This window comes from Phyllobates terribilis, unplaced genomic scaffold (assembly GCF_046119375.1).
Source record: "Phyllobates terribilis strain yellow unplaced genomic scaffold, ASM4611937v1 Scaffold_5__5_contigs__length_657084704, whole genome shotgun sequence".
Taxonomy (NCBI): domain Eukaryota; kingdom Metazoa; phylum Chordata; class Amphibia; order Anura; family Dendrobatidae; genus Phyllobates; species Phyllobates terribilis.
In genome coordinates, this window is record NW_027362765.1 from 534,181,937 (window position 1) to 534,206,521 (window position 24,585).

A 24,585-nucleotide genomic window follows, 5' to 3' on the forward strand; every position below is an offset into this window, starting at 1 on the left:
AAAACGCAAAAACTTTTTATACAAATTTCTGAAATTTTTTTTCACTACTTAAATAAGAAGAATAAACCTATACATGTTTGGTATCTGCATACTCATACTGACCTGAAGACTCATACTGCGAGGTTAATTTTACCATATAGTAAGTGAGCATGGTAAATAAAATACAACTGTGGAATTGTACTTTTTTTGCAATTTCACCGCACTTGGAATTTTTTTTCCAGTACACTATATGGCAAAATCAATGGTGTCATTCAAAAGTACAAGTTGTCCCGCAAAAAAACAAGCCCTCGTACAGCTATATGGACAGAAACAAATAAAGTTATGGCTCTTGGACTCTTGGAAGAAGGGGAGGAAAAAACAGAAAACCGCCCAGGGTGAAGGGGATAAAACAAGCTCTGGAGGCACAGATCTCTTCAAGGCAGCATCAGCCCCAGAGCCTGGAAGAGGTCATTTACATAAAGTGTATAAAAGAGGATTTCTCAACAACAAGGCATCTGATATGAGACATACAGGGAGGACTTTTCCAGCAGTCTAGAACCTGTATGTCCATATTAATAGTTTAGATGCCAAAAAGCTCTAAGGCTGCATTCATACATCCATGTGACATCTGGTGCTCTCCATTAGTTTTCTCGGACAGCACACAGTTTCATCGATCAAGACACACATCAGTTTTAAAAATGGATCAGTGTCTCTGGTCTGTCATACTCAGAGCAGATCCTATTCTCATCCGTTTCGCGGATCAGACTCGTCTGTTAAAGTCTAAGGGAATCTGTATAAAATACGGAAAACATCCTTTATACGTCACTTTTCCAACCGAGTTTCATCCATTTTTAAATAATCAATTGCAAAGAGTCCATGCGTAAAAAAACGTTTAGACAGTCTACCTGCTTCAGTGGTAACACACGGATGTGTAAATGCAGCCTTACTTGCTCAAAGATGCTCACACTTGGCTACAGTATGCACATCTATCCTCTCTAAGCCTAATATTAGGTTTGCTTCCTACATACCTTAGACACAGGTGAATGTGTGGTTCCACAGAGACTGCGTTCTATCTCAGCTGTCGGTGTTCTTGACAAACCTCTACCGACAGCATGCTGCATTTTTCTTGTAGATGTGTTGTCCAAAACTTTTGCGGAAATTTTTGAGAAAAATCAAAATATTAATAAATCAAACCCTTCACAATTGTGCTTATATAAAGCAATTACTGTCTGCAAGTGAACATCAAAATTACGCATATTTCCTTTGTGGACTAAAGTCTCAAATGAACTTGCTTTTTATGCAATGCCCAATACCAAATCGTAGAATGTGGTTTGGGTTTTCTGGTGCCAAGTGTGGATAAATGGGTTTTACTTCAATATCATACCATTTCACATACTGAATTTAGCAGTGCTCACACACTTAATGATCATTTGGCTCACATAAAACCACCTGCGATGACCTAATGGATTTCATAGACTGAGCACAAAGTGTTCAATAGACATTGCCACTTACTTGGTTTTCCGAATGTCTGTCTGGGGTTCTCCGATCTCCACTGCAGAGTCCTGCTGCCTGGACAAGCCTGAAGGCTGGTGTTATATAAGGTATTCAACTCTGAAACGTCATGCTCAAATTCCTGCTTCCACTCCTGCCGGAGATCAATTGAGCTCTTTGATAAGCCATACCTTACAGATTTTCGATTAGAGGAGAAACTTGGACGAAGACGGTGTTCCATATCTGTGTCATCCACTTGGGCATTATAATATCTGCTAACACTATCAACCCACTGGTTCATGGGCACAGAGGCTGGCAAATGCACTGTGCTTCCAAATTTCACCTTTTTTTCAGTTTTGTAATAAAACTTGCCACGGTTAACACTGTCAGCCATGTCTTCTGGTAGCACTTCCTTAATTGACATGGCATTATGGTTGTTTAGATGGTTAATACTGGATCCATTTATATTACATGACCCATCCTCAGAATCTGGAGACGTACTTGCTTGATCTGTACTGACAGATTTATTCTCTTGCATGATTTGAGGCTGTGAACCAGATTCGGTTTCGAAAAGGTTCAGTGAATCGTGCATATGCCCCACTGGTGAAGACTTCTGTTCAGAGTTGTCTATTCCAGTAAAATTCACGCCAAAACTGCTTCTCTTTGGTGAGCCCCCCTGTAGCCTCTGGAACTGTTCTGCGAGAGAACGAACCAACCCTTTACTCTTAGGCGCCTCTACTTTGCTAGTCTCAAAGATGTTCAAGTCACATTGTTTGTCTAGTAAATTGTCCTGGCTGTTAGTTTTTGAGGAGACGTTAACAGGATGGACATTAACACTGTTTGTAACAGTTGGAGAGACTGGTGGGACAATGCAAGAACCAACCTTTTCTTCACTTGTATGGATTTCTGTACTGACAGATTTGTTACAATGGCTGGGTTGGCTGTTTTTATCTGGAGACTGTACTTGTGTCCGACGTGCCCAGGGAAACAACAACGATGGCAAAGAACCAGATTTAATGCCATTGAGTTTCATCTTCCGAACAGGTAGCGGACCGTCTTTAGCTTCATGCTCCTCAGTCACCTTTCCATTATTAGGGCTTCCAGCAGTCGCTCGATTGCTTTTTGGGTTTTTGATTTGTAGGTCTGGACTACAATCATCCACTCTTAAAATTTTATCAACTGTGCTCTGTGTAGGAGTTGAGGCACTCTCTGGGGAACTAGGACCTGAAGGAGCACGGTAATTAGAAAATGATTTGCTACATGGGCAATGTTCAGAGGCTGACAAGCCGGAAGACTCCGCAGACGATGGAAGCAACTCATGGCTAGAAGCAAACGGGTGTGGTAATGGAGTGGATGTGAAGTCCTCCTTTGTGGTCGTCTCTGCCATTACCTGACGGTTCACTGAAACTTTGTCCGAGATAGCCTGGTCACTGCAAGGAGGCGAGATAGCATTTGCCAAATTATTTGAAAATAAAATTAAAAAGGAAATTTAGGCCAATTATGAAAAATATATAAATTCTAGACATCTGCCAACTCTGCAAAAATACCTTTGTATTTTCTTTAGTACCTTAGTCATACAGGAATTAATTACATGCACAATTTAAAGAGGTGTATATATATATATATATATATATATTTCAGGTGTTATAGATGTTGGCAGAATGTACCGAATTTGTAAGCAAAATATATATTTTTCATATTTCAGACCACTAAAACGTGCATTTGATTCAAATCGAAAATGACAGCACGTCACACATGTAAAAATCAGTTAAGCACTTACAAATCAACAAATGCAAGTAACAGTAAAATGACTAAGCCGCAATGGAATCAATGCAGAAGAACAAATATGAACTTCTCCAATGTATTAGCTTGGAAGGCTTCTGGTCTCTTTGCAAAGAATATTCACTTTCTCTATACATCAATTCATTTCAATACTTGGAATGGCTAAATAACACTGCTAAAGAGATGGTATATGTATGGAGATTTATACTTTGACGCTTTTCTGTCCAAACAAGAGGTTTCAACTCAAAGGAAGACTATACCTCAAAAAAACAAAATAAAATACACTAGCGTATAATGATCAGCGCAGCAGGGAAAAATGAAAATGGTTTTGGTTTTGTTCATTTTTTTTTTATTGACCCAATGCACCCATAATAAAAATGAAGCAACTTTGCAAATTTATCTACAACTCCTAAGAAAAAATAGGGGCCGGATGTCAATCCCTGTAGGACTCTGATCCCATAGCCATACCCAGTCTGTCCTCTACTGCTTATGTCTCTATGTTAGCAAGATGTAAGGACAGATGAAACAGATCAGCTTACATAAGGTTTGACAGGTCTGCAATCGAGAAGTAGACACAAAATAGTAGGGCATCATTAATCAAGATAATCTGCAAAGTGGTTCATTTCCCCACAGTCCATTGTCTTGGTCTTTGCGATCTAAATGTGAAGTTCATCTTACACTGAGTTCACACATGGCGTATCCATATTAAAACACTGGACAACAGAAATCAAAGGGGTTTTGACAAAGTCCACATCACATGCAGTTAGTCTTTAGTTTGCAATGAATTTCATCCATTATAATGCAGAAAATGAAAATAAAGTTGAAATTTGCATGTAACAAATGCTAATTTTTGAGAATTTAGAGGATTTTGCAGAAGATTTACGTTGTGTATGAACTCAGCCTAAGGACTAAGAGTATACTTTCCCACTGCTTTTCAATAACTAGAGAGTTGGCAGCAGACAGAGTGGCATTAATACAGGACCCCATGTTGATCAATATACAATCAATTTTTATTTTATATATAGTATTCCTTTAAATGATTTCTAAGTCATGTTAAGAGCAACAGTTCTGTAGTTCATTCCTAGTTAAGGAAGTTTCATGGCAGCTACCTTGTAGATTGGTTTATAGCTCCCCCTTGTGGATAGGGGTAAGCTGGTGGCAGCGGTTGAGGAATTGTCGGCAGCAGCATGCGGTCCTGAAGAGTCCGTGCCTTTCGTAAACACATTTGCAACTTCTTATCTGCTAGGGCTCTGCAGTGTGTGCTAGATCTGGCATCATGCATGGCAAGTCTGAATTTAGCTAAAATGCAAAAGAAAACATAGCAGAAACAAATGCACGCACACAAACCAAAAGAATAAAAAATAGGATGCCAAAAAGAGCATAACGTGGAATCATGCAATACAGAGGGGAAACAAAACATAATGCATCCTAAGAGTTATCAACAATGCACATGTATGTAAGCAATGCGCCAGAGCATGTTAACTGAGCCAACAAAACTGGTATGAAAGACTGGCAGCAGGAACAGGCTCATCTCTAGCGGCATACCTTCCAATGCCAGCGTCATCACCTTTCCTACAGACATTACCCCACTTATTCATAATACGGATGGTTTTCTTTTAAATCTAGGAGTTTGTACAACCTGGACGCACGGAGGTAATATGGGAAACTGCAGCAGATCATTATCAGAGGGTGCAGTAATGGAGAATTAGATAATTATGTATACTATTAGAATACATAATGCAATCAGCTTGTGTTACTACTTTTATTAATTATATTATACTACATCGAGGAGAGATGAGGTTTATAATGATTTAGACATTTCTTATTTTTTATATTGGACCTAGGAGGGGGTGGATTATATGGTTGGGTATTTGCATATACCCATATACTGTATTTCCTGCATAGACAATAGGGCAAGGTGTGTCTTTATGGAAGCTGTAATAAATGGCAGTCAATCTCCAGGGATTGATGGAATATACCCCATAAAACAGAGGGTGAGAAGAGAGATGCATACAAAGCAGGAGATTGCTACCACCCAACATCTGGGGCACACACATCTCTACTTTCAGCGCCCTGTGAGAAGAGCAGAAACCCATGGTATAGTATGAAGCCAACTGGCCACAGGTAACCTTCCCTACTACTGTATTTACCAGCTCATAGCATGCCAGTGTTGATGGCGTAATGACGTCATGGCATCACATGGCCTGCAAAGAACTGATAACTACACAGATCCCTGAGCTCATCAGTGATCCGTGTTCGGTGAATATTAGATTTTTTTTAATGGGGTACAAAAGACAGCAATTTTTTACTGTGTTGGACACTCAGGAGGCATAAATAAATGTTAAGGGGTCACACAGCGGGCATTATGTCTGTCAAAGCAACTCACAGGGCATTATTACCTTCAAAAGGGGTATTATTACTTTTTAGAGTGCATTATTATTGTCTCAATAGCCAAAAATAGGGCATTAATACTATGTGTGGCTACAAAAGAGGCATTATTACTGCATGGGAGCACAAAGGGGGACTATGAGGATCATCATTCCTGTATGGGAACTCTGAAAAGATCAGACACTTCTGTTCAGGGTATAAACAGCAGCGAGGCACTATTATTATTTGTGGTACAATATGGAGAATTATCTGTTTGGCATCATTAATTTTAGGGGCAGAATCTATTTGGCACTTCCGTATGGAAGGCAATATTTTTGGGGGCAATTATAGAAGGGTACCATTATTTGAGAAGTACAATATTTGGGGGAGCTGTGCCGTAGAGCAGGTGTAGCAATAGGGTTACAAGAGGTAGCAACAAGCACAGATTTGGGAGTAGCAACAAGAAGCGGATTGAGAAAAGATAGGGAGGGTAGTAGAAAAGTGAGGAGTCAAACTGGTCTCTGTAGGCATGAGTCTAGGCTACAAGAAGTCATCAAAGAAGTCTGGGCCAGATGGATGAGAAAGGAAATGCGAATGACTACAATCAGAAAGGACATCTCCTGCGTGTCACTGAGAGGATAGAGAGCCTTGTCTGTGTATGAAAATGGCATCTTACAGCACCTCTCTAATCAGAACGAGATGACTCTGCTATGCTGCACAGCAAAGCAGAGAAGTGAAATACAAGAACATGATGCAAAAGGGTATTTTGACTGCCCTTTGAATAAGCTAGAATATTTCAAGATTTGGTTTTGTGGAAAGTCACATAGAAATAAACACAAAAAATAGTTTGCAATCAAAAAACCTGATTTCCCCCACCCTCCCATTTTCAGCTGTTGGTTCAGAAAAGGAATGTTTTTTCCCGTGGGAGATGAACTACTACCAGAAGAGCCTGAAAGTGGCTTATTTCCCTCTCCCCATTAAAATAAAATGCATGTTCAGGAAATAATCGTGGGAGTAAGGCTTCAACGTGTCCTAGAATTTTATAATGCCTGATATCAGGGGCATTAATGTCACTCTGGGCTCAAAATCCTGATGAATTTGGCCAAGAAACTGAACAATGCATGACCTTCAACGGGGAGGAAAAGTAATTAAAGTGTCCATTCTGATCCATGCTACACGCAGATGAAAGATGTTTTGTTACACTTGTCACATAAAAAAAAAAAATAATTGGAACCAAGAGCACTGTTTCCACACTGCAAAGTCTCTTTTGTAGAAATGTGGGCAAAGCAACAAAAGCTGGAATAAAGCAATGAAGTATTTTTTTATTTGAGTTAATAGCAATTTGCGAGATTCTGTTGAAATAGAGAGACAAAGGTCACCTTCCACAGCCAATAGCTGAGCCACAAAACGTTACGCATGCCATGTTAAACAATACAGGACTGAAAGCAGAGTCAAGCATTGGTTAGGAGTTACTTACAAATAGCTTCATTACACAGTGCCAAAGCTGTAGTGTAATCTCCGTTCTGCTCCAGCCTCATTGATTGCTCAAAGACAGAGTCGGCCTCCTGTATGGATCGCTCAAAGCTGTCACTCCTCCCTGGAATAGCCACACATAATGGTCCATTTCTTAATTGCTTCTTATATGGCTTACATCAAAATCTAACACCTTCCATCAGTTATTTTATAGTTGCTACGACCACACGGAGCTTCTGCAACTGCCCATACAGCTTGCCTGGCAACTGCATTGCATAAAGCTAAGGTTTTCAGAGGAGCTTGTGCCAGTCACAATAGATTAAAACGCCTGCCAAGTAGAACTGACACTGATCATTGTGGTGTTAGCAATTAGGAAATAAAGAAAATGCTTGTTGTGAATGTGGCTTAGAAAGCCCAGAACATCCACTGACCAGATCTCAAAATACTGGCTTTGTCTTGGTATAATGTCAGACACGCTGTCCTGTACCATACTGCGGTGTGACATTGTTTCAACAGTATAAGTAAGGCGTTCTAGCATTCCATTTAGCACTTAAAACCATATTACACTGGCATTTTACAAAACACACAAACCTACAAAAATCGGTCTCGTGGGTTAAAGCAAAATGTATCTGCTAAATCATGGTGCCCAAACAACGCTGCAGCCTTTCAGAGAAAAACAGAATTAAATTGGCACTAGAGGATGACCAATCCACTTTCCAGGAAACTGTTCATGTAGGAATGCTATGACCTGACACCCATAATGTGGTGGTGCACCATCGTGTTGGAAAAACTCAGTTTCCTGGAAAGTGGATTGGTCGTCGTGGGTCAGTTGAATGGACAACAAGGCCTCCCGATCTGACCCCCTTAGACTTTTATCTTTGGGGTCATCTGAAGGCAATTGTTTATGCTGTGAAGATACGAGATGTGCAGCATCTGAAACAACGGATACTGGAAACCTGTGCTAGCATTTCTTCTGTGGTGTTGCTATCAGTGTGTCAAGAGTGGGAGAAGAGGGTTGCATTGACAATCCAACACAATGGGCAGCACTTTGAACACATTTTATAAGTGGTCATAAACTTGTAAAATACTCATGACAGAATAAAGTTACGTTAAAACCAAGCACACCATTGTTTTTCTTATGAAATTCTCAATAAGTTTGATGTGTCACATGACCCTCTTCCCATTGAAAAAAATAAAGTTGGATCCAAAATGGCCGACTTGAAAATGGCCGCCATGGTCACCACCCATCTGGAAAAGTTTTCCCCCTCCCATATACTAATGTGCCACAAACAGGAAGCTGATATCACCAACCATTCCCATTTTATTTAGGTGTATCCATATAAATAGCCCACCCTGTATAATAAAAATATGAAATACTCATTATACTGTAAAACTGAGAATCAATTATGTGCCTCTTGAAACATTAAATGAAATTTATGCTTAAAGTAATTGTTGTAGGTGATCGCTCTTATCCACCAAATATGAATTCGCAATCTTCAGAATTCTTGGCACCAACACCTGCTGCTCTGATACTTTAATTCTCTGAAATGAATTACATGAATCCTGTAAAGTCAGTTCTACAGCGGGGTCCTCTGTGCACGTCTATAGGGGACAAGCAGTGACTCCCCAGTAATTTACCAGCTCAGGAATTTTAGAACAGTAGGAAACTAAATATTACATGATCATTTGGAACCAGAAATTTCTCAGATGAGGATATGCAAGAAATATAGAAGTGATCAGAAGATAAAAATTACCCTGGTTCTGTAACTCATCCAAATCTAAAAACCGCCGAGGTCGTGGGTTAAATCCCATGGCTGCCTCAACCTCTTTTTCACGTTTCCAGCGCAACTCCTGCTCCCTTGCTCTTCTCGATACTTCCTCTTGAAGTTCATCCAATTCACTCTTCATGGGTCCTGGACTTTCGGTTGCTACAATTATAACACAGAAACATGCTGAACAAGCACAAGAAACAAAATTATTTATTTAAGGGAATCTGTCAGTAGGATTTTGTTATGTAATCTGACAGCAGCCTGGTGTAGGAACAGAGACACTGATTCCAGCGATGTATCACTTAGTTTACTAGTTGCTGCAGTTGTGATGTAATCAGTTTTCTTAGCTGCAGATCTAGCAGTGCTCGGAATGCTGACTCCTGTATAACCCCGCCCACACTACTGATTGACAACTTTCTGTGTACACTGTATTTGGAATTAAAGTGCTAATCTGTGGTAGGGGCAGTGCTGGACCAAGAGGCACGATTCAAGGATATATAGAAAATCAGACAACGATGCCTGCTTGTGAACACTGTGGATCTCTTTAGAAAAGACAGAATGTCTTACCAACATGAGAGGGATGGACCTTAACCCAGACACTTGAGGCAGAATCTGCCATGTCTAACGCGCTGCTGCTCTGAGACTTTGGGATGTTACGCCAGGTAGGAGCTGGAGCGGTACCGGGACTTTTCCTTGAATGATATTCCCTTTTGGAAAAAAAATAAACAAAAAAATAATAACAGAATTACACAGCAAGATATCGAGAAGGGTGAGAAGCCTTTACTGCAGGAGTAGAAAGAAGGTTCTTTGTCTTCACAAAGAAAGCAGCATTTTTGCATAGTTTATGCAATATTTTTTTTCTCAAATTCGTGACTCATCACTTATTACATTGTTCAGCCCTGTTCTCCAGTGAAATAATGGTCCTCCATAATTAGGCCTTCTGCTTTCAAACTAATAACATCAATTTAGGCAGAGTAGTGTACTTTAATTATCTTTTTTCTATGAGGGCTGCTTTAATGAAAAAAAACACTTTTTTTTATAAACAGCTAAATCACAATTAATTAATAAAACCGTGTAAAAATATGATTTACAGCATACCTATTGTTTTCATTTTTAGTTAAAGATAATAAATATTCTCTTATCTTATTAATGGGGTGGTCCGAAACTAACATTTATTTTAATCCTAAAGGTCTGACTATTTAATGTAATAATCTAATATTTTTTCGAATGTACTTTAATAAAAAATTTCCCTACGCCTCTCACTACTCTGCTTTATTTTTTTTACTACTTCCTCTGTGACAGTTCGCTTGAGAACCCCAGTGCATGCTGGGATACTCAAATGAGACATCATCAGGGGGCAGAGGCTGTGGTCATTGCCACAACCTCTGCCCCCACCCTGAAAAGAAGCATCATCAGTGACATACATTTCAGGGGCTGGGCTAATCCCTCCTCTAAGGAGCATGTGACAGTTGTCAATTCCCACATACGCTCAGTAGGATCTGGTCACTGTGCAATATTCTTTTTAATGCACAGTGACAGTGCGCTCCCTCACTGGCTCTCATGAGAAGTGACGAGCCAGCAAGAAAGCGCACTATCAGTGCGCATGGTAAATGGATTACCAGAGACCATCCCCAGCCCCAACCCCACACGTGATATCACTTTCGGGTGCGGGGCTGGTCTCTGCTTTTCTTGCACCATGGGTAATCTCCTAAAATGTGCACTGGCACTGTGTGGTGCATTACCTCTGTGTGTGGCAACCTGAAACACTGATTGATTAAGACACAGAGGACAGCTGCACATACACTGTGTGAAAAGCTAAGGCAGGCTTGGGGAAAGGATGCAGTGCCCGTCTATTTTACAGAGTGAGCCTGAGTAGTAACATTATTCCTGACCTCAATTGATAGTTTATTGTGGCAAATAATATGGAATGTATTACAGAAATGTTAAACAGGCAGGGTTCCCTTTATTAATCCATGTTGTCCATGCTGTGTGCTTTACATGCATGCGGTTATTCTAAAACATGTTCTGCTATGTAAAATATGTGTCTTTAATAAATAATCATACAAAGTATTTACCGAAAAGCACTACAATTCTCTGACAAAGGCAAGTCCATGCTGATGGGACTATTGCTGTTCCGTTCACTACTTTCATAGCCGGACTCCATCCTTTGGATAAGACGAGGCTGCTGCTGATCCACCAGGTGAGGAGGAGTACCACGTCCAACACCCCAACTTCTATATTTCACACATGGATGCTTCTCCTTTGTATCAGGATTGGCAGTTTCCCTCCGATCACTGACCGAAAGTTCCTTGGCTTTTATAGAAAATAATTAAAATAATTTCAATCACCATATTTCACTCCATGAAATCCTTAAAAAGGTGAAGACATGACTATTTTTAACATCAAAAGCCCGCTCGTCCCTGTCCATGTGTGCTAGATTAGTGGATGTGAAGTCAGAAGGATGGTATATCACGCCACAAGCAGGGATATGGACAGCTGCAAACAAGGTTCATGACATATCCTAGAAGCACTTATATCTTAGCTACTGTTGTAGGGAATACATCAGACAATGACCTTTTTTTTTTAATCAGATTTTTGCATTAATTTATTTTTGAAAAATTTTTACACTTGCCACTTGGGGTGTTTTAGACTCTACTTATACTTCCTGTTCCTTATAGAGGACTTTTCAGAAATCTTATTACTATCACAGGCAAGATTTCACTCACAGGAATACCTGTGCACAAAGCTGATAAAATAGGATTCACCATTCACAACAGGAGACTTCACAGTTCCGGTCTCTTCACCACGAGAGTTTGATTACATGGACTGGCCGGCTACACTAACCTACTGCCGATCAGTAAACTTCTCTATCGGTGGTCGTTTAACAGCCGGTTTACACAGGCAAACCAAAATAAATGATGTGCACTAAGCAATCTATACTAGATTGCTGAGGGTGCCAAGGCAGACACTGTTCTCAGCAGCGCGAGTCTTGTTTTCACAGAATGATGCACCGCCGAGAATGATGATCGGAATATCATGTCACCAGATAAATGAGTGTCTTGCTCATTCATCGAGTGATCAAGATCCTGTTTACGTGGAACAATTAACGCTTGTGCACGATAATCTTTCAGTGCAAATCCACCCTGATCTTTGCACACACTTATTAGAGGCTTCAGCACAAAGGACAGAGACTGAATCAGTCCATATTGCCTAATGATTATTTCCTGAAAAAACAGGTAGTATTGGTCTACAAAAGTATATTACAGGGACATTAGTCCCTGTACATGAGGTATTTACACCAAAAATAATTGAAAATATTTTTATTTAAAATTTTGGAAATATCAATAAAGTGTCAAGCATATGGGTATCTCAGATAAGTAGCAAACAGGCACATAACAATCAGATTTCCATCCTTCCAAAATTTCTATGCATTATCGCATGTAGAAGTAAGCTTATATCCCAGATGTATCAGTGAATTTATGTAAAGTGCATGGTGCTCAATATATCTAAAAAATACACCCAACATTTTATATATGGCAGCCTCTTAGAATTTATAATGCTCACAAAGCAAAAAAAGTCATATCAAAATGTACATGTTACAAGGAGATTTAATGGTGATCAAGGTGCTGTAGTGCAATAAAATAGGGTATGAAAAGCAAATGCTTAGAGCAGCTCAAAGGTTCTCTCCGTTACAGACATGAGGCATGAGTTATTTCAAGTCTTTAGAAACATCAGACCTAAACCATGCAGGTTACTACAAGGTGTATGTCAGAAAAGACGCAAAGGTAATCTGGAGCAATGTAACTTACATGTGTAGCAGTGTAGGTCAGTATGTACCTGGGCTACCACCCCAGTGACTTGAAATAACTCATGTCTGTAACGGAGAGAACATTTGAGCTGCTCTAAGCATTTGCTTTTCATACCCTATTTTATTGCACTACAGCACCTTGATCACCATTTGCTCACCTTTGTGAGCATTATAAATTCTAAGAGGCTGCCATAAATAAAATGTTGGGTGTATTTTTTAGATATATTGAGCACCATGCACTTTACATAAATTCACTGATACATCTGGGATATAAGCTTACTTCTACATGCGGTAATGCATAGAAATTTCAGAAGGATGGAAATCTGATTGTTATGTGCCTGTTTGCTACATATCTGAGATACCCATATGCTTAACATTTATATTTTTGGAAATATCAATAAAAAGTATTTTTAATCATTTTTGGTGTAAATACCTCATGTACAGGGACTAATGTCTTTGGAAGTGGTAATATACTAAGATTTGGGAGGTGTGTTTATTATTAGGACATAGTGTATTAAATTGGTCTACAATAGGTCCAGTGTAAAAATTGCAGGTATTCTATTTTTTTTTTAAATTAAATGATCAAAAATGAAAACAATTACAACAGTAGGTCATTTTCAGATTATATTTTTCCTTTAAGGCAAAAGGAAAAATGATGTATCAGTATGTTTCATAATTAATCAACCTACATGGGCCTTATAGATGCCAAGTCATCACATCATCAAGATTTCCATTGCAAAAAAAAAATACATAAGGCATCACTTTTTTTAAACCCCATGGTCAGCATTTTTACTGTTGCTTTAAGGTTGTCTACAATTGTAAAAACATACTTCCCTTCATTCAGGCAGGTTTCACACATCGCCAACTTGACAAACTCAGACATATACAAGTCTCTTATATTCGGGTCAGAATAAACACAGTTGTGTGAAACCAGCATTAAAGATCACAACACTTGGCGGCAGGTTGTATCGGCTACGGCAGCTCAGCTTTACTAGAATTAGTTGAGCAGAGCAGGAGTACCACATAACCTGTGTACAGGTGTGATGCCATTTTAGAAGAAAGAAGCCATAGTTTTCTAATCTTGATAAATACCTTTAAAGGGCTCTTTCACCAGGTTTTTGTTATGTAATCTGAGAGCAGCATGGGGTAGGAGCTTAGACCTGGATTCCAATGACTTGTCACTTGCTGTCATTTTGATACAATCAGTGTTTTCTCTGCTGCTAACCCCACCCACACTACTAATTGTCAGCTCTTGTGTACACTATATATTGACAGAAAGCTGCTAATCAGTGGTGGGGGCGGGGTTACACAGAGCGGTTTACTAGGAGGTACGAGACATAGTCCTGTAGTGATAATTTCCTGCTAATAAAACACTCATTTCATCAAAACAGCAACACACAGCCAAGTGATACATCATTGGTATCAGGGTCTCAGCCCCTACATTATGCTGCTCTCAGATTAGAAGACAAAACCTGCTGACAGATTCCACTAAGAAACTTAGTCTGTAAGAACACAAACACATGCAAGGTATGTACATCAGAATGCAGCAGATAAAGCCACAAGTCCTGACATACCTTCACTCAAAATGAAAATAGGACAAACCACACCTCGCTAAATCTACAGAAACCTTTGGTGAGCCTAGTTATAACCATTACAGCTAAAATGTATATGTGCCTGATGTAAAACCAGGTTTATGGGCTGTTTCACTATGAAAAGCATTCTCCTCTATAGGACTATCATTCAGTGAGACAAATATGGACATTAATGAGGAAATAAGATTGACAAGGTCTAGCTAAGAAAGGAGAATAGAGGACTTCAAGATGAGCAAAAGAGCATAAGATGCTTAAGGAGGACATCATCTTACCAGCTTCTTCTGAGAAGGGACTGAGTGGACTGTATCCTGTATTTTTTCTCTTTTCAGTTCTGAAAACACTATCAACATTTAATGGCTCACGTGTTGGACGCCAAGTGGGCCGATACCTGCCGGATAACCCAGATTTCATCTCACTGCTGTTATTTTCCATTTCCCAGTCCCTCGGTCTTACGGCTAAACTTGAGGGTGGCTTGATTTCGGCTTGATCCACTGCACTTCCAACATGATGTATGCTTGGTGTGGTTTGTGATGCTTGCGATGGTCTACTGTGAATCATATTGCTAACAGTTGTTTTAAAGTCTCTCAACCTACTGGAACTGCTGGACAGCTTCAGGCCTGCTCTTGGAGCCTGCTTCTCCTTTAAGGTTTCACCTAATACAATGAACAAGCAATTAAAGAGAAAGCCACATATTAAAAACGGAAGCAAAGCTCACTGAAGAAAGGAAAAAGTGATATGAAGCAGGACCACTAGTAAAAGTGCAGGTCAGACCTTCACTGTGATAACCTGAAGATTGGGACTCATCTCCTTTTCTCCGAGGCCGACTGGAACTTCGTTTTCGGTCAGTTAAGGGTCCCTTCCTTGAAAAATGTCTCTGACTACACTCACTATCTGTCAGGTGTCCTGTATACAAGAAAGTACACCATAAAACCCTAGAAAATGAGGATACCTGCACAGCAACCTTAAACCTCTTTATAATAATGTACATCATGGAAACCGCGAAATACCTAATGTGATATCACACGTTGGCTTTCTTCAGAGTAACTGAGGCATAAATTCCCACAAATGTGAGACTCATGATGATAACAGCTGATCTCTGAATCGGTTTGCACGCAATACAATGCTTGGTAAAAGCGTTTGCAACGATAATGCTTCTATTGGTTACATCAAAGGAGAAAGAAGAATATTTACATCCATTCCAGGTAAAATAAATCAATCAGCACCTTGAAGCAAAATTCCACCTTAAATCTATAATCAATTTCTGGATATTATTTAGAAGTTAAACTACTTGCTATATAATGCTTCTAGGGCAGCCATGAACATAGGCATAGAGCTTGCGGGCAGATGAACAGACGCTTCAGCTCGTCACACATCGAATCACTGCCAGAGCCTAATGATTAAAGGGAACGATAGAAGAGAGGTTGGCCGGACAGAACAGGGCTACATGAGTCCGGCTTCCGGGACAAGGAGCATTTTATACGCTTATAGCTCTCAATGTACTTAAAGGTGTTATCCGGTACTTTTATATTGCTGAATCATCATTAGGATAGGTCATTAATGTCAGATTGGTGGGGCTGTGACACCCGGCACTCCTGACGATTAGCTGTTCCTGGTGCTGGCAGTAGCCGGTTGTGAATATCAGCAGCGAAGAGGAACAGCACTGTATAGTAGCCGCAGTGGGCTACTGAAGATCCAATCCCATTCATTTAAATAGGAGTGGATGTGTAGTACCAGGCCACTGCCACTATACAGTTGACGGAGTTGTGCTGTTCTACTCGGCAAGTGATCACATTGGGCTGCCACCGGCACCAAAAACAGCTGACTGGCAGTGATGCACCCCCACAATCTAGTATTGATGACCTATTCTAAGGATATGTCATCAATGTAAAAGTACCAAACAACCCCTTTAAAGACCATGCATATTTTTTTTTTATTATTATTATTTGTGTGCTGCTGCATAACGTCTTTATTTTTTTGTTGATGTAGTTATATAGGAGCTTGTAATTTTGTTGTACTTTTCAATGCCACCATTGTGTGGAATATAAAACATAACAGTTACCGCTTTATAAGGACAGAATAATAAAAAATTCTGTCATACTTTTCCGGTTTTAAATCTACACTGTTTGTCTTTTTGTACAAATAAGGTATTAGCATCTTTCTTTGCATTGGGACTTTTATGTCTACACCAGATTATGTTTTACATAAAGTGTTAACTTTTGTTTAAGGGTTATTAGGATCGTAACCAAATCATATTAGGCATATGGATTAAAAAAAAAAAAAAAAAAACACTTTTTATGAAAAGAAAAAAGTTGTTTTGTTCCTCCCTTCTGTGATTTTTTTTTTTTGTAAAGACTAACTTTTTATATAAAATAACTTTTTTTTTAGTCCCAGTAGGTGACATCCCAATGCAATCTACTGATCGCCTTTATATCATTTTGGTATACTGCATACAACAAGGCATTACTGCCCATCAGTAATAAAATGAAAGGCAGTCTATTAGGCCTTGCCTGTAAGCATATAGACTTAACATCCCTGGGAGCCTCAATCGCCTCATTCCTTTTAAGCATTAAGAGGAGGTATCTTTCAGCAGGTTTTAACTGTTCAATCCGAAAACAGCCCAATGTAGGGGCATAGACCCGGATTCCAGAAATGTGTCACTTATTAGGCTGCGTGCTGTAGTTTCAATACAGTGTTTTATCAGCAGGAGATTATCACTGTAAGACAAAGTCTCATGTGCAGGTAAATCAAACTAATCTGTGTAACCCCACCCCCACCACTGATTGGCAGTTGGCTGACAGTAAGCTGCCAATCAGGGGTGTGGGCAGGGTTTTAAATAGCTCTGCATTCTAACCACTACAGCAGAGAAAACAGGGATTCTATCCAAACTACTAAGCCAGCTGCCCAGTAAAGTGACACCTCTGAAAGCAGGCTCTCTGTCCCTATGTCATGCTGCCTTTAGATTACATAGCAAAAATCTGCTGAAGAATTTCTTTAAAATAAGATTGACTGTGGCATCTAAGGTGTTACACTGCGAGGATCAGAGCATTTTCTCTTAATAATCACAAGGGCACAGTATAGTACTTCAAGGTGCCCTAACTATTCTCAGCACTTTTAAATTCAAGATAAAAGGAATTACCTTCTGGGTTTCAATATAGAAAATCAATTATATCAAAATCCATTATAACCAGAATTTGATTAAATGTTTAAACTGGAATTATTTTATTTTTAAGTTGCTTAGATTTTTAAGTTAAATTTTATTATGGATGTTTTTTTTTTGTTTTTTTTTTAAATATACCTGGTAGATTTAATAGAAAGAGAGAGAACAGAATAATTTAAAAATGAGACGTATGGAGTTGTGGTACCTGTGTCTCTACTGCTCTGTGATGCCGCATCGTTCTCCAGGTTGTAGATGACTGTGCCTTGGGAGTCGGAGGAGAAGTGGCTCACCACAGATTCATGATGTGAGTGTTTGTAGTGATAGCTGTCGGTAGAAGAGTCCGTCCTGGTGTCACTGGAGATTGAGGGCTCACGGCCTGAAGAACAAGTAATTCATAGCTGTGACAGGCTATTCAGGCAGCGAATAGATAAGGAAGCGGTATATACAACAAAGATGGATACTATCATAAAGCTCATAATTCACCAGAACAATCCTGCACGTAGATTTTATTCAACCCTTACACAATACCTAGTGCAATACTTTAAGGAAAGGCAGTGTTAGATAAAATGGTGTGTAATTACCAGAGTCTTCACTGTCATAGCATGTTCTGCTATACTGACGAATATCCATCTGAGACAAAACATCTGGAACAGACACTGGAGTACCTCTGGGATCGGCATACAAAAGGAGTAATGGCTGATAGTGCCCCTTTATGCATTTTGTAACCACATCTTTCCATTTTGGACCAATCTAAAATAAAAAAAAATATATAATAAAAAAAACAAATATAAATGTTAGAACATAAATGAAAACACATTGCAGGGAGATCAATTATTCTAAATGCGCCAGGAAACTCTCTTATATGACTTTCACCATATTTGTATTTGAGACACTTTTTGCATCAAAGAAGAAAAAAAAAGCAACAAATTTGGGTGCAAATTTCTGGCATAAATTAAGCCAACTAAGGTATCTAAATGTTGTAGATTTAGACTACACTGGAAAAGATGGATCCAATTGATCAAAACAAGGCTTCAGTGCAATTTTAGTTTAGGGTCGGCTTACATTAGTCGACCTGTGGTACTTGTTTGCCGATCAGCAGTCGCTTAATAGCATGTTTACACAGGCAGAGCACACAGAACCATCTGTAATGGATTGTCCTGTGTAAACAGGGCCTGGGCTGCCGAGAACAATGTGCTGCCAAGAACGATGATTTTTAAAGCTTGCTTCAAAAAAATAACTAGCATTTTGCTTGTTCATTTGGCAACTAGAAGCTGGTTTACAATGAAAGATCATTGAGAAACACTTGTTCAGGATTATCTTTCAGCATAAATGCACATTCTACTAAAAATTAGACAGCATTGATAAATGTGCCCCATTGTTCCTTTACAAGTCATTGTTGGCCTTTTATACAGCGTAAGCTTTCAGTACAACTTGTAAGAAACTGTAATTAACATGCACTACTATTGGTCACCTTATGTGAAAATGTGCCTCAATTTCAGACAATGCAAACTAAACATTTTTGTGAACCATTTTTCATCTAAAAATAAGTAAATGAGCTTTCCTCCCGAATAAAAGGCTGCCTCTATAGTGCCACCTATTAGTAACTGCCCTGTTTGATCCATTAAAACATCTGCCCTACCAGAGAGCCATCTGTAGAAAGCTCAAGACCGATACCTTCCTTCTGGAGAAGAGCCAATTTACATATTTCTCCCAGGAAGCATTGCCTATGACACTCTCTATGTAATTTGTTTCTTCTAATTAGCATAACAATAGTTCAATACAGTTAAAAACTCTAAGTGGGTGGATTCACCTTTCGCACTTTATGTGACTTTTCTTTTTTTGACTTGTGGTATTTGTTGTCGTTTTGGTGTCAAATACGTGCATGAGAGTTGAAAAATTTTACACAAAATGAAAGATGGGCCTTTTTTTGTTTCACGTTTTTTATTTTTTTAACCTTTCTGCAGTCACACTATCCCTGAAAATGTCACGCTAGTCTTTAAAAAGAAATCTAATAAAATAGTTTTTTAAAAAAGGAGACAGATTGTGTACTCTGCTAGGGTATGGAGTACAATTGCGCAAAAATGAAAAGAAAATTGTTCATTATGATTTAAAGGGACATTACACAGGGGAACATTCATAAAAGATTCTCAGCACAGGAACATTTTTTAAACACATCTAATTGTGGAAATTATTATTATTCCAAGATCTATTGAGTAAAATTAACTTTTTTCTTGGAAAAAAACCCTTTAAGCTAAAACATCTGGATAACCCCAAAACCACTCCCACAATGTCAAATTCTTTGGTCCAAAAACAGTAAAATTAACTTAAAGGGGGCAAATTAAATAATAAATAAGGTACAAATAAAAAAAAGGTACCAACAGCAAAAAGGTGCAAACAAAATAATGAATGGGGGGGGGGGGGGTCCAAAGTATTTAACTCTTCACAATCAATAGTCAGGGAAATAAGTAAACCATTGTCCACCACAACCATCTCATGAGCAAATCCCTGCTGCCCAGTATCCTGGGTGAGCAATGTGAATGGCACATCTTAGTGCCGGAGCGATCCTGGGATTAACTACTGTCACACTGTATTCAATATGGTCATTCCCAAAAAACAACACAAAAGGTGAAATCCATAGTGACTGGCATGACCAGAACACAAACCTCCTATACAGTCAGGGACAATTTTGATGGTTTGTGGTGAACCATGTAATGTCAAATACAAGTAGATTTATTACTTGGATTACCTCTTTTACATGGGCATCATCGAAATACATCCACTTGCGTATTTTGGTTTGAAAGAAGAATGTGGAGTAATGTTTGCCATAATAACAGATCATCCCGACCAAGTACAGCTCCGAGTGTTTCGCTCTGTCATCTGTGACCCTATAGAATAGCTGAGAAGAAAAGAAGCAGACAAACCAATAATACTAGAGTTAATATGGTGTTCAGCAATGCAGACAGATTAAATGTTTTTTTTCATTTTTAGAATGAATAAGTGAAATATATCAGGATATCATTTCTATAGTTCTATAAAATGTCAAAGGTTGGCAATAACAAAGAACTAAGCACATTACAGAAGCAAGGTTGGATGGGACAAGGACACTATATGAAGCAATTATTTTGATTCGGACTAGACGATCAATGCATACAGGCCATTACTCCTTTATTGGTTGCGGTTAGATTTTAAGACCGGAAATGAGGCTATATCAATCAGTACGATTGTCTGGTCTGGAAATTCAACAACGTATAGAGACACTTACATCCCCGAGCTTCAAGCAAGTCCCAAGACTGTGAATGACATCCTCAGCAAGATCAGAGTGGTCAGAGTCCCACACCAGTCCTATCGTTATGATCTGGGGGGCGTTCATGAGTACTCGACGGATGCGGATTTTCTCACCACAATTACTCTGTAAAGTTAATGTCACTGTTATAACAGAGTACAAACATAGTACAGAAAAAATAAAGTACATTTTCCATTCCATTCCATTGGAAGGGTTGAAGGGTTAAATAAGCACAATATTGAGTACTCACAGGACAATTCCTCAAGTCTCCCATTGTACTCGCTTTTTGAAGTAATTCTCCAAACATATCAGGGGTTGGCTTTTCTCTCCTTTCCAACATACATATTGCCTGGTTGCTAGCGTGCAAGTGGGAAAAAATAATAGTGTCATTTAAGGCATTACTGCTCAAATTATGCATTATCAAAAACAATATAAAAATGATAACACTTCTTGGCATCCACAGCTCTTCTTTTGATTAGCCGGCCTGGCGTGACCTCATCATTGCAGCGTGATGCACATGTGACCTCATCATTGTTACAGTGTGATGCACATATGACATTGAGCCAGGCCAGCTAATCAAAAGAAGAGCCAGCAGGCGGTTGTCAGGGCTCGACACTGCCGGTGGACTGGGTCCAGTGAACCGATCTGCACCAATTCTATTAAGGCCTAGTGCAATTTTTGTCTGTCTGTTCCATATTTGATATTACGGTATGTATGCTATGCAAACCTAAGTTAATATTTCTAATAACAGATAATTGCAAGGTCTGTAGCCATCAGTTATCAATAAATATGATACAGCTTTTATCAGGTCAAATAGAAAGCTCTGAAATTTAGGAATGGGTAACAAAGGCCAAGACTGAAGGTTTGCATACAACTAAACCACAACGTTCTGTGTTATATGTATTTAATATTGGAGCATATACTTAAAAATATACAAACATTTTATTCTATGGCTATAGCAACACTATGAACACTATGCTTTATAACAGCAACAAGGAGGAACCTGTGATCTGGAGACAAGTAAATGCCTCCTATGGGAAGATGTTCTGACTGCTCTCTAGGTACAACCGTCACTGACTGTCTAATATGATAAGAGATAGATATGGGAAAAAAAAAACCTTACCAGAGAGCAGTAGTAGAGATATAATGCACCATCTGAATGAAAGGCAGCGGGTCTGATGTGGCACCACAGCTGGTACAAACACACTGCAAAAGCAGATTAAATTGCTGAACAATGGAAACAGAGGGAACACCAGAATAGATGATAACAGAACCATGGCAGATATGTCAGATCAGATTTCCTACCAGTGAACCCCAATGGACCCCACTGACTTTAATGGGGTGTGTGAACGTTTGATGAAAAGAATAAAGCTGTAGGCTGCAGTGCGCCAGGAGCTTGACCGTGAGCCCTGCGAGTGAACTAAAAACGGCCACAAAAGTCCAGCACATGATTTTTTGGTGCGAAAGCTGTTACCGCACTAAGCACACAAAAGTTTGACTAAAGTAACGGAACTAAAACTGGTAAAGAAATGACCAAAATACCTGCTCAAATAAGGTCATTGCAAACTTTTGATGAGAAATGCAGTGCTGGGCGGTGCAGATATCTTCTTTGGATTCATCTGCGATGTGAATGTGGAGGCGAATCAGAAGATTTTCCTGCAAACCAAAAAATAATAGTTCTTCTGGTGAGCAAGAATCGGCATATTACAAAAACACTACTACTGAAACGTAGTCAGACTGACAAAGGAAGAATTGATCAACATTTACATTAGAAAGCCTATAGGATATAACCATGGACAACCCCCCCCCCCCCCCCCCCCAAAAAAAAACCCTGACATTAGAAAGCAAGGAACTGTGCTAGGAGTCAAATGTAACATGCTACCAATTACCGTAATAGTCCTCTGTATACGTAGAATATTATAATATTATAAGTGGCAGAATTATTTCACTGGTATAGTGATTCTGGTGACAACAATGTCTGAATGGTTTTGGTGCTGATTAAGAATATGCCTTCGGTTTTTCCAGATTGGCTCTAGTTTCTAAGATATTTAATAGTTAATTAATTACAATAGAATTTTGGCTTCAAAAAGCCGCTTTTATAGCATTGTAAGCCTACGAATTGTAATACAAAATAATTATATGGGATATTTCATTACCTAAGACACTGCTAAAGAGTCAAAAGACCAAAAGCCATTGCATTTATTATCACACACAAGTCGCATTGGGGAAATGCATTATTTTCATGGATGAATTCTCAAAAACTAGAACCAATTCAGCAAAAGTAATGGGATTTTTGAGTTCAGCACCCTCAACATTCCCCAAACCATTCAAAAACCCTTGGTACCTGGAAAAAAATAATTTGTAAACGTGTTTTAATCTAGCATAAAAAAATAGGTATTCCCACTAGTCTCCAGCCACAACTCTTCATAGAATAAGCTAAAGTAGGGAGCTGGTGTTCATGTTCCCAGACTTAAAACCTACCAAATTATTGGGGTATTTTTATATATTTATTGTACAGTAAATATAGGTCGACACCAATATAAAAATAAATGATAATTCTATGTACATGTATGGATATATAAAACTTACAAAACATTCTGCTGCATCATCCATGATACCCAGTTGGAAACGTTGCTCATCTTGAAAGGTCTTGGCAAGGGCACTGCGGAGGGCGTCCGACGGTAACACCTTCTCACTGCTACACTGAAACTGGTTGAATATACCCTGTGTAGAGAACAGATTTTGGCCAATGAATAAGTTACACATCTTAAAACAAAAAGTTCTTATAAAAGTGCTTATAAATCCCATAGAATGCACTGTACAAACGCCCCAAGGACAACATGCTAAACAAACTGGAGTCCATGAAAGTCATACACCTCGTGCTCGGTACCACGATGTTTTATCGGATAGCACTTGGCCCAATGCTATATCATGGGACAGTGCAGATCTGCGATCTTTTTCTCATGCTGAATCGTCATGAGGAAAAAAAAAAAAAAAAGTCGCAGCATGCTGTGAGTGGCTCCGCAAATCGGATCATCCACACCCATTCAAATCTTTGGCTGCGTGTAAAACATTGGACTGCACTTGGATGCCATCCGAGTGCAGTCCAATTTACGAATTTACATGGTCACAGACAATTGAGAAGATGGAGAAATTAAGTTCTCCATCTTCTCATGGGAGAGAATCAGATCACAGTAAGCTGACGCTTGGCTAAAACTCTGACAGTGTCATTTACATAGTCATGCAGATTCTCAGATTGTGTGACCCCGGCCTTAGATTCTTTCCTCGCTGATGTTTGGTGGGGACTTCTAGCTTCTGAAAGCACTGAAGAGCCTTATTGGTGGCACACAGATGGCATTTTTGTGGCTGGTAAAGCAGACACCTGTGCCTTGTCTGCATCTATAAGCAATGCTTACATTGTAGGATTTCAACCCTATTTCCCCTCTTCTTTCGCTTAGACCCAGGAAAGGTTTAGTTTGTTTTGGTTTTTGTGTTTGCAATAAAATGTTTCAATAAAAATAGAGAAAAAACAGAAAAACACAGACAAACATAAGCACAGCTTATCATGCCTGACCTGCTGTGTATTTTGGCACAGATGAGGCCCATGCTGCAGGACAAGGCAGCTCTGTTAGCAGAACAAATGAAGCCTTCATCCCACTACTGAAACTAATATCAAGCATGACCCCTGCCACTACAAGAGATGCTTTATTAAAAGGTAACGGAAGAAATCTTCCATGCAGAACTCCAGATTTACATTTATCAAAATAATTGCTTCCCATCCTCAAACGCACAATGAAGGGACAGTTTAAGAGTTTTCTGAGCAAACTTTACCACCTTTGATCTTCGTATTATATGGTTGTATAATATTTAGATATAGTAATAAT

General features: G+C 39.1%; 1 protein-coding gene across 6 annotated transcripts in view; it reads right to left on the bottom strand.

The window, feature by feature from the left end:
• USP54 (ubiquitin specific peptidase 54) overlaps positions 1-24,585 on the bottom strand; it is a 137,360-nt gene that overhangs the window by 12,549 nt on the left and 100,226 nt on the right. For 2 of the 6 annotated variants that reach the window (XM_073685783.1, XM_073685780.1), the window contains exons 4-20: positions 23,291-23,425; positions 22,244-22,357; positions 21,825-21,907; positions 20,952-21,057; positions 20,681-20,827; positions 20,165-20,314; positions 18,000-18,168; positions 17,624-17,794; positions 15,033-15,164; positions 14,534-14,914; positions 10,937-11,174; positions 9,429-9,568; positions 8,847-9,020; positions 7,097-7,216; positions 4,362-4,551; positions 1,492-2,900; positions 1,008-1,126 (exon numbers count right to left, since the gene is read on the bottom strand). In XM_073685783.1, coding sequence (XP_073541884.1) covers positions 1,008-1,126; positions 1,492-2,900; positions 4,362-4,551; positions 7,097-7,216; positions 8,847-9,020; positions 9,429-9,568; positions 10,937-11,174; positions 14,534-14,914; positions 15,033-15,164; positions 17,624-17,794; positions 18,000-18,168; positions 20,165-20,314; positions 20,681-20,827; positions 20,952-21,057; positions 21,825-21,907; positions 22,244-22,357; positions 23,291-23,425 — 3,978 coding nt within the window. Of the gene's footprint in view, positions 1-1,007; positions 1,127-1,491; positions 2,901-4,361; positions 4,552-7,096; positions 7,217-8,846; positions 9,021-9,428; positions 9,569-10,936; positions 11,175-14,533; positions 14,915-15,032; positions 15,165-17,623; positions 17,795-17,999; positions 18,169-20,164; positions 20,315-20,680; positions 20,828-20,951; positions 21,058-21,824; positions 21,908-22,243; positions 22,358-23,290; positions 23,426-24,585 lie in introns of those variants that run through there. The other 4 variants (XM_073685781.1, XM_073685782.1, XM_073685785.1 and 1 more) reach the window with 4 other exon arrangements.